Here is a 10,908-nt window from a genome sequence, read left to right as displayed (position 1 = left end):
GAGGGTGACGCGGAACCACGCGCCTCCAAATACCCTAAGCGCAAGTGACCTGGTTTATGGTGGGTGAGAGGCTCCTGGCACATGCGCACTCAACTCTCCCCGCCGGCGTTAAGGCGACTTTTCAGAGGCGTGGGAGCAGGGCAAAAACGCAGGCGAGGACGTGACATTGCGCAGGCGCATCACAATGCCCGTTGATTCGTGGGTGCCCAGGGATGGGCGTGGCCTGGCGGCGCAGGCGCACGGGCGATCTGGAGGGTCGGGGCGCTTGCGCAGTCGCTCTTCATTAAGCGGCAGCCATGGCGGGACAAGAGGATCCAGTGCAGCGGGAGATTCACCAGGACTGGGCGAACCGGGAGTACATTGAGGTCATCACCAGCAGCATCAAGAAAATCGCGGACTTTCTCAACTCCTTCGGTCAGAGGGCGAGCAGGGGGAGGTGGGATAGAGGGAGGCCTCTGAGGCAGTTTGGCGGGGGCGCTGAGACGCTTTGAAGGGGTTCTCTCTGGGAGTCCCCGGCTCCTGCTGCTTTTCGCTTCCTCCTTCAGGCCCCACCTTCCTCCTCCCTGCCTCACCCTCAGGCTGCACTGGGCAGTTCCTATAGGGTTGTCCTGCTCTAGGCTGAGCTCTTCGCTTCAGTGCCATTACCCCGGACCCATTAACAAAACGAGTCTTGCCATTTTCCAGACTCGTCAGGCAGCTCCATCCACCTTCTGCGGCTTTTCTTCTCTTCAGTAGTCTCCCTGCTTCCTTTGTGCTACGGTTTCCTTCCAGTTCCCACTTGGCATTCAGAGGGCGCCTTCCAGAAGGCTTCCGTGGCCGTGTCCCTGCCCAGTTTAAAGACTCTTGATGGTTCCCCATCTCCTTCAGGATCGAATCAAAACCCTTCAGTGCCATGCTTTTTAGTCGCCCCTTCAGCTAGTCGCCCCTTCAGCTACTCTCCTGCCTGTCCCTTCTTGTCTTCCGTGTTTGCTGTGATGAGAGTGGTAGACGAGGTCAGAAGTAAGGTCCAGATCGTGTAAGGCCATTGGAAATCTCTGTATTGCTGACATCTAGCTGGCAGTCCTGTCTGCTTCTAGCAAAATCTTTCCTAGTCATGGCAAGTGTTCTTCAAGTGTTTCTTTAAGAGAACTGGGCACTGGGTAGACTTTCTTATGTAATCACAAGGTGTAGAGATGACATCTAGTGATATTTTTCCCACTCGTGTGCTTCTCTTCCACTAATTCAGCAACATTTCAGCAATTAAGGTTTCGTAGGGAAAATGATGTAAAAAATATTTTTAAACGTATTATTTATTTTCTAGCTAGAGGACTGATGAGTTCTAAGGACCGAACATTGCCAAAAAGCATTTGACAGAATTTTGTCAAAAAGCGTCAGCAAGAGAATCTAGATCTTAGTGCAAGACTTAGGCGCTGTGGGGGGACACAGAATAAGAACCTATTTCCTGCGTTCAAAGACTTTCTGTATTGAGGACGAAATAGTAACTTCAGAACAAAGCAGAACATTGTTTTTGTATTAATGTATTTACATAGAAGATGTATAGAACTGTAATCTTGATGTGTCTTGGTGCGGTGGATTTCCTTACCAGGAAATGGGGGTGAAGGTAGTATTATTGGGAGAAGTACCTTTCTACTCAGGCAGTCTTTTTAAATTCTGTGCAAACGCTTTAAATGTTAGTTTTCATAATTGGTTTCTCCTGCTTTCTCGGAGCTAAAGTATTATTGGGGGTTCTTCACAGCATTCTTTACTCATAACATTCTCTCAGTGGAAAGGCCAGATAAGAGAAACCAAAATATTGCATACTAGGGAAAGAATGGAATGATGACAGGATCACAGCTTTGGCTTAGTCTGGAGAGGCACTGGAAAATAATAGGAAAAATCACTGATGTGGAGAGTTTTAACTTTAAAAATCAGAATTAAAAGACTTCATTTATCTGGTAGGAGTTAATATCCGATAGGTACACACAATATCCAAGCAAAGTATTAATATCAGTTCAGTCAATAAAGCATCTAAAATAACAAGTCAAGCTGGGGCTCTTTTTTTAAAATTTTAAAGTAATCTAGTAGCTCAGTCCCCCAAATTTGGATTTGGTAATGTAATATCTTCATTTGTGAGCACTGAATTATATTAATATTAATAAACTTTTAATTCACATACCTTTATCTTTGACATAAATCTTAGCATCTCACACCCACTAAATTTATATAGTGGGTGAGTCTTTTGGAACTGACCGAAAATTGAAGAATTTGAGCTTAGGATTTGCAGAGGAGAAATGTCTCTTTTCTTCCTTTATTAGCAAGAGAATACCTGCTCTAAGATCTTATCAAATGTGTGTGCGTCACATTTTGTGATCAGATAGAGAATAAAGACTTCTTTTTGTTCAAGATTTCCAGCAAGTCCTAGGCTGTGGAAATAGACACACAGAATTCCAGTCTTTAGGAAAGGGAAGAAATGACTTCCCTTAGCTTAGGCTGTTATTCTCCCTAAAGTAATGATAATGGCCTGATGTTTGGAGTAATTACTACCGCGTTTCCCCGAAAATAAGACCGGTCTTATATTAAGTTTTGCTCCAAAAGACGCATTAGGGCTTGTGTTTAGGGGATATCCTCCTGAAAAATCATGCTAGGGCTTACTTTTCGGTTAGGTCTTATTTTCGGGGAAACACGGTAGGTGGTTTTTGAAGATTTTACAGTGTGAATTTAGTCCTGTTAAATAAAAGAACAATTAAATTACAAGTAAGAACAGAATTATGAAGCAAGATTAAAAGTTAAAGCAATTTGATTTAGCAGTTAGGTATAAAGCTTGCGAAGATTGACAATATCATGATATAAGAATTTAGACAAAGGTCATCAGGCTGGGAAACTGGATAAATCATAAGGGTATATTTTGAGTATATTGACACTTTGAGTATATTGTCTTGGCATTGAATGACCCAGGATGAACGTGTGTGGGATGTATTTTCCCATTCTAAGCCCTTAGTGTGACTCCTTAGTGCTGTGGGCTTGTATTGAGTTTGTGATATGATTTGGTGGTGCAAAGACTGAATAGGCATTTACTTTGAGGAGGCATCTGGAACTCTGAAAATGGCAGCAATCCTCCAGTCTTCACCTAACCAGAGTCTGTAGGCCATGAGGTTTGGAGAGGGATCTGTTTTTCCAAGACAGCTAATGACGTTCTTGAACAGCTTTTACCCTTTGATTCCAGCTGGTGAGAAGAGTTGTAATCTCTTTGTGGTTTTCTCTCTGAGTGTTGGAGCACCATCTGAATCTGAGGACGCGCAGCCCATCATGCAGTGAGAACTTCCTAATACTAGGCCGATTCTGTAGTTTGAATCTGTGAAGTTTCTAAAAATGAATTGCCACAGATATTTTTATACCTTTTTTCCTGATTAAAGCTATGTGCAGAGAAATGTAACAAAAAATAGAAAATGTGACTATTTTAACAAATAGAGCATGCTTGTTGTGACCCAGCTGTGTGTCAGATGCTATGATAAGGGAGTAAGTCAGAATAAATGGACATAGTAATCACTCCTAAGAAATCTAGAATTTTGTTGCAGAGGTAAAACTTACCTGCACAAACAATTCAAGAGAAAGACAGTGTTGATTTTTGTAGACTAAGGTTATGTGCAGTGAGAGCTCAGAGAAGGTGCTGTCTGCTAACCCATCTGTCAGCAGTGATAATGTACATAGGCGTCCCCCCTCAGCCGCTGTTTTGTTTTCCAGTTTCAGTTACTCGCAGTCACCTGTGGTTTGAACATATTATATGGAGTATTCCAGAAATCAGTAATTTATAAGTTTTAAATTGTGTGCTGTTCTGAGCAGTATAATAAAATCTCTTGCTATGTGCTCCGTCCCACCCAGGACGTTGTTCATCCCTTTGTCCAGCATATCCATGCTGTATATATAACCTGCGCCTGAGTCACTTAGTAGCTGCCTGGGTTACCATAGCCACGCCGCAGTGTTGCATGCTTGTGTTCAAGTAGCCTTATTTTACTTAATAATGTCCCCAAAGCACACGAGTAGTGATGCTGGCAGTTCGGCTTTGCCAAAGAGAAGCTGTAAAGTGCTTGTGGCATATCATCGGAAGGTCAGCAGTAGCCTGATGCCACATCACAGTACCTGTGTCATTCACCTCACTTCATCTCGTCACACATTATCACAAAGAAGTACAATAAGGTATTTTGAGAGAGAGACATTCGTGTAACTTTTATTACAGTATCTTATTGTCCTGTTTTATTATTATTGTTCATCTTACTATGCCTAATTTTTAAATTAAACGTTAGCATAGGGATGTCTGTATAGGAAAAAGCATAATACGTATGGGGTTTATGGTTCCCCTGGGGGCTTGGGACTCATCCCCTGCTTACAGGGGGGACGAGGACAAGTGGCGTTTTCAGTTAAAGTCTGGTGATAATGAACACATAAATGCACTCTGGTTTTAGATTTGTCTAGCTGCTGAGTGTTTTCCCAGTGCTTTGTTTGAACCAGTATGTCTTTAGTGGGATCTGAAATATAAGTAGAGTGTCCGGAGTTCAACATTTTGTATTTCTCCACATTCTCCATGTGGGCCAGTAGCATTGTGTTCTTGGATTCTGATTCATTACCAGATTGACACAGCTAGAACAGAACAGCCATCCGGAAGAAACCTTCCCTCTTGCCACCCTGCCCTCTGGATAATTTTGGCTCTTTCTATGGGAAATAACAGGTTGTCAGTGATAACATTCATGCTGTTACTCAGTAGCATACATGGTGTACCTTTGAGCTTCTACAAACAAAAGCAAAAGAGATTTGGTCCCGTTGGGCAGTCCTAGCAGTGGCAGTGTATCCAGGAAAAGGGGCGCTGAGGTGCTTCTACTCAAGCTAGACCTGGGCATTAGACGACGCAGTACTAGCAGACAAACGAGATTAAAAGGAAGAATGAAGAATGTCCAGAATAGGCAAATCCATAGAGACAGAACGATCAGTGGTTGCCAGGGGCTGAGGGGAGGCAGAATGGGGCATGATTATTAATACTAATAAAGAAAGGTTTCTGTTAGGGATTATGAAAATATTCTAAAATTAGATTATGGTGATGGCTGCACAACTCTGTAAATATTCTAAAAACCATTGAATTATATATTTTAAACAGGTGAACTTTGTGGTATGCATATAAATATATATGCATGTATCAATAAAGCTATTTTTAAAAAAAATAATGAAGAGTAGTAGTGAAGATGGATGAGTGGGAAAGGATCTCATACGGAAATAAAAAGAAAAAAACAACAACTAGAAAGTGAAAGAATTGGGCTGTAAGCAAATTTTAAGAGATGTGGGAATAAATTACAGCCCCAGAGGCTCAGAAGGGTGGTAGCCGTGTGCAGTGGGACAGTGTGATGGGAAAGGATACCAGACTAGAGCGTGAGGGAGCTGGGTTTTGAACTCAGTCCTGCTACTGTTTTGTCCCATCGGTGACCCCTGATAGGCCCTTAACTTATCTATGCCTTAATTTCCCCACTTGTAAAATTAGTGGAGTTACATGAAAGTCAAGTTTTTGTTGCATTAATGTGCCAGAATCCATCATTTTTTTCAGTAAATATCTGTATGTCAGGCAAGACACTAAGGTTACAAAGATTAATAAGAGACAGTATGTGCTTTTGATTAACTCATTCTACTGGGGAAACAGACATGTAAATAATAAATTACAAGTACATAAACATTTGGAGTTGCATGAACATTTTCTCATGTGATTATTCTTCAAATGTAATTTTAATGGCTGTTTCAATAGTCTCATATATATGCCATGCTTTCCTAAGTAATAGTGGTGAACATTTTTGTTTGTTAAATCTTTATCCAAAGGGAGAAGTGATAACCTACGACTAAGTGCATAAATAACTTACAAATCAGAAATTCAACCATAAATGTTTAGGTAAATACATAAGGGAGTGAATGTATCCATCTGGCAAAGACCCCGCAGAGGTCGAGTTTAAACCAAACCTTAAAGAAGAATGTTTAAACAGGCAAGATGAGCAAGATTTGGATATGATGCAATGAAAATTGAGGCAAGATCAGGGTGTAGGAAGATTTGTCTCAAAATGGGTACCGAAGCACTTTTGCATAACAGCCAGGGAAGCGATGAAAAGGAAGGTTGTGAGCTAAGTGTTAAGTCATTGAGTGGGAGGGTGTCGCAGAGAGTGGATATTTTAAACTTAAAAAGTGAAGATTATTGAGAGATGACTGAACAACAGTGTTGGAGGAATGATAGGAAATAATTAGCATGGCTAGAAACCATTTTCTCCTGTATATTGAGACTAGTTGGAGAAAGAATAGGCAAGTAGTTTGTGTTAGAGAAGTTTGCAGAGGAAAAGGTATTTTAGGGGAAATCTAGGCTTCATTTTGGGTGAGGTGGTGAAAGAAGATTGGAAAAGGTACAGGAAGAAAAGGAATTTTGCAGATGGAATGTGGGCTCCACAAGGTATGTAACGTTCTCCGAGTTTTCAGCCCTTCTGAAAGGCTGTGCAGATAAGAATGAAACGTAAGCGCCCTCCTAGAGCTGCAGTAGTGCTGTGGCTTCCCTGAGCTCGGAAACACTGAGGCCTTTCCGCCTCCCCACAGTCTCCTGCATTCTTGGCCTCAGCTTTTCTTCCCTATTGAGATTATTTTCTTCCTCTTGTCATTTTCCTTCTCTTGAAACTCTTAGTTTGCCTATTAGCAGATAGCCATCTGTACACCCTTGGTGTATTAGTATTCTATTGTTGCCATCACAGATTATCACAAGCGTGGCAGCTGAAACCACAGAAATGGGTTATTTTACGGTTGTGCAGCTGGGCGGTCCAGCACTGGCTCACTGGGCTAACGCGGGTCAGCAGTGTGCCTGCCTTTCTGGAGGCTCTAGGAGAGGATCCGTTCCCTTGCTTGTTGTCTTGTTGGCAGACTTCATTTTCTTGCAGCTGTAGGACTGAGATCTCTGTGTCCTTTCTGGCTGTCCGCTGAGGGCTGTTCCCAGCTTCTAAAGGTCACTTGCAACCCTTAGCTCATGGTCCCCTTCCTCCATCTTGAAAGCCAACAATGGCAAGTTGAGTCCCTCTCACACTGCAAATCTCTTCTGCTTTTCCTCTTCCTTTCTTGTCTGTATTTGTGGATTTGTCTTTGGGTTGGGCCCATCTAGATAATCCAGGATCTCAAGGTTCTTAAACTTAATCATATCTATAAAGTCCCTTTTGTCATGTAAGATACATATTCCCAGGTTCCAGGGGTTAGGAGGCCACATCTTTGGGGGCGATTATTTGGTAGGAAGTTCAACAGATCCACTCTAAGCAGCTGTGCTCCTAAGATACTTCTCACTTTGTCCTCTGCACTCCCGTGCTTTGTCCACCCATCCCATTTGTACTCTGCATGATACATCATTCCTCTTTTAAGCTTGGGTGGGTGTGTGTCTTTGTGTATCTGTGTGTGTCTGGATGACAATAATCCTGAACATCAGTCTCGTTTTACCAGATATGTCTTGTCGCTCAAGACTCGCAACATTAAATGAGAAATTGACAGCTCTTGAACGGAGAATAGAGTACATTGAAGCACGGGTGAGTATGGCTGGCAAGATGCTTCCTCATGAGGGTAGGCAATAGTTGTGCAAGAGAGAATGCACATTTCCACTTATCGCTGAAACAAACCTAGAAGCAGAAACAGGCTTAGAGAACTTAAGTACCTGGCCTGGATTTGAACCATGTGTCTGAGACTCCAAAAGTATCTTATTTTCTACCACTCCCTACTACCTAGGATTGAAAATAAGATTTTTAAGACCCTATAATCCCTTTGAATTTATCTAATTTTCAGTTTTTCTTCAACAGGTGACAAAGGGTGAGACCCTTACCTAGAACTGTGCCAGGCTGCTGCTGGGAAGTTGCTTTACAGAATGCAGGCCTACGTGGGAAAGGCCCCAGCAGCCTTCAGCTCCTTCCTCTCTTCTTAAAGAGCAACGGGGCTTATTCTTGTTTTTCTTTCTTCAACAATGTGGCCTTTGGGCTCTGCCATGTACATCTGGCAGTGTGATGTGGCATGTGGGGAGAAGTTCCAGGGGAACTGTTGAAAACATTAGGCATTTTACCTTTTCAGTAACATTTTGTAGAACTACTTGTCAATGTATTTGAGGCACTCAGAGCCAAAAGCCTGGGACTCTTCGTGAAGGTCCTCCCCACCCCTCTCTTTCTCTCTCAGACTTTCCTCATAGCACTCATGGCCTCTGCATTGAATCTACAAACAGTCTCTGTCTCCTCAACACCTTGGTTGGGGGCTAGGAGACACACATGCCCTGGCAAGGTGGCTGCCAGAGCATGTGGTTGCTAACCCACCAGTTTTTCATCCTTTTGGGGAGGTCAAGGCCAGGCCCCCACTTGGCTTGAAGGGACATTTTCAGAATTTTCTTTCTGTCACTTGGGGTGTCTTTGCCTCTCACATTTCCCTAATAAACTCCTCAACTTTATCTGACTGCTGTGATTGTGGTGGGGAGAGGAGCTAGAGATGGGGTTCACCTACAGAAATCTGATGTGTGGGATTGTTCTAACATAAAACTTTCAGGGGTAGCTGTTTGATCAAAGCCTAGGTGGCTTACCAGCTGGAGCCCCCATATTTGGACTTTAAGCTGACTAATTCATCCAGGGAATCATTCGGTCATTCAGCAGACATTTACCAAGTACTTACTGTGTAGGTACTTTATGCTTCAATAAAAGATACAGTGTGTTGAATCAGGCGTGATGCTTATAGTCTATTGAAATAACAGCATTCACACAATTTAACCACAATCCAGGGTTTTATATCCAGGTTTTATAAGGTACAGCTAAATGTCTACTTTGGTAAAGAAAATTGTTTGAACAGAAGAGTCTAAAACTTTTCATCCTAGCGTCCAAAACTTGCTATAAACTTGTGCCAACCTACTTCTAAAGGCTTGTAAGTCACATAGAAGTCACATAGAAGTCACTGTGCTCCGAGTCACATAGAAGTCACTGTGCTCCGTACACACTAATTTCCCACTATTCAAATTCTATTTGCCTTTCCAACTGTAGCTCAAGCCAAACTTCCTCCACAAAGTTCTCCAGGACTTTACTTTTTCATTCAGTACCGCCCTTTTCCTTTTCTCAGCCCCTCCCATCTTATCATGCTAACACTACACTTCACCTCTGGGTTTGTGAATTGTTCTCCAGTTTAGCATCTGTATTGTATGTCTGTTCGTGTATTGGCCAGATGGGTGCCTTGGAGAAAGCACTTAGTCAGTAAATACCAGTTGAACTGACTTGTAGAGCTCACGCTGCGTGGCACTTTTAAAACCGCTGCTTAGCCCTTTGAAAGACCATTTAAAATAGTACCTTCACTTAAAAAATGGGATTTTTACAATGGAAACAAAACTGACATCCTTTAGTAAGTGCTGTTTTTTGAACATTATTGAGCTCATTTAAGTTCATTATTCATAATATCTCCCCTATCCTCAGGATAAAGAAGTAAGTACTTCTAAAGTTTAAATTTCAGGTTATCTGGTACTCTGCAGATAATTGTGTTCCTACTCTGTAAGGACTATAACGAGATACAATAGGGGCAAAAGTGATAGTAATCTGTTACATTGGTGCAAAAGTAATTTGCAGGTTTTGCAATTATTTTTAACCTACTAAACCACAATCATTTTTATTTTTTCTTTATTTTAAGTGTGTTTTTCCAGGACCCATCAGCTTTAAGTCAAGTAGTTGTTTCAATCTAGTTGTGGAGGCACACAGCTCACACTGGCCCTTGCGGGCATCGAACCGGCAACCCAGGTGTTACGAGCATCATGTTCTAACCAACTGAGCTAACCGGCTGCCCCATAAACCACAATTACAGAAAAAGCCCTTCCTTCAATGAGATTACATGTGAAAATGCTAGATAGTTTTTTTGTGGTTCTATAGATATTAATCCTATAGATATGAATGTCAAAGTAAGATTTCTAAAATAGTTGCTGGTGTAAAGAGAGCAACTGGTAACATTTGGTTTGGGAGACAAGTAAACTAACTCATCCTCCTTTAATAGTAACTCCTCCATCTTTCCTGGCGCTGTAAGGTGTCAGAGTGCTTTCCTGTGTTCTCGCCCCTTTATAAAATGAGGCTCTGACTGACTCAAGGATATATATCCAGTATTATCTACAACTTACTGAGTGTTACCATATGCTAGATGTGCTAAGTGCTTTATGTACTTCTATTTCATTTGATCCTCAAACCCAAAGAAGTAGGCATTCTTATCTCCATGTAGTAGGTTTAAAACAGGTTTAGAGAGGCTGAAACTTGTCCAAAGTCCTCCGATTTAAATGAAGGTGCTAAGATTTGAACCTATACCTCCCTGACTCAGATTGCTCTGACCATTCTACTTTGGAATGTGGTATAACCAGATCTAAAACTTACTTTCTCAAACCTAGTCCAGTGCTGTTTTACTATACTCATATTAGATATTTTAAAAATAATCACGCACATCTATGTTAGGCTTAAATGCCTACTCACCATCCTTCCTTTTGTAACGAAGGCTTCATGGGTTTTTCCTTGCTGTATCTGGCAAACACTGCGTTGGATATCTATATTGTCTAATTTCACTTCTTCCAGCTTCCTTTCTCTGAAGGTTTAACAGTATGTTGTGTTTTTTGGAAGTCTTGGCCTAAGGAATGTAATCAACTCCAGCACTTCCTGTAGCTGTCTCTGGGTTAGAGATGCTTCTGGAGCCAAAAGTCGTAGTTATATCCCCCTTCTAAAAGACCTTACTTGGTCATGCTCCAGAAACTGGGATTTTACTCTGCTCACAGGTCATTGCAGTCTATAAATAGTGTTATGCTGAGCCGCCATATATTTCGTTCCCAATGTGTCACTTCAACTTGCGCAGCTAGGGTACTGATTACAGGCATACTTGGTTTTATTGAGCATCACAGAT

General features: G+C 41.9%; 1 protein-coding gene across 1 annotated transcript; it reads left to right on the top strand.

The window, feature by feature from the left end:
• The first annotated feature begins 255 nt into the window (after window positions 1-255).
• On the top strand, window positions 256-8,452 carry BRK1 (BRICK1 subunit of SCAR/WAVE actin nucleating complex). Its single transcript, XM_019732692.3, has 3 exons — window positions 256-414; window positions 7,471-7,553; window positions 7,821-8,452. The coding sequence occupies exons 1-3, from the start codon at window positions 297-299 to the stop codon at window positions 7,845-7,847; spliced, it is 228 nt and encodes a 75-aa protein (XP_019588251.1). The 5' UTR covers window positions 256-296; the 3' UTR covers window positions 7,848-8,452.
• The last annotated feature ends 2,456 nt before the right edge of the window (window positions 8,453-10,908 follow it).

The sequence above is a fragment of the Rhinolophus sinicus genome, chromosome 5 (genome assembly GCF_057876585.1).
Source record: "Rhinolophus sinicus isolate RSI-liver-muscle chromosome 5, RSI-T2T, whole genome shotgun sequence".
Classification (NCBI taxonomy): Eukaryota; Metazoa; Chordata; class Mammalia; order Chiroptera; family Rhinolophidae; genus Rhinolophus; species Rhinolophus sinicus.
The sequence above is the reverse complement of the archived record's forward strand: the minus strand, read 5'-3'. Positions and strand labels throughout refer to the sequence as shown.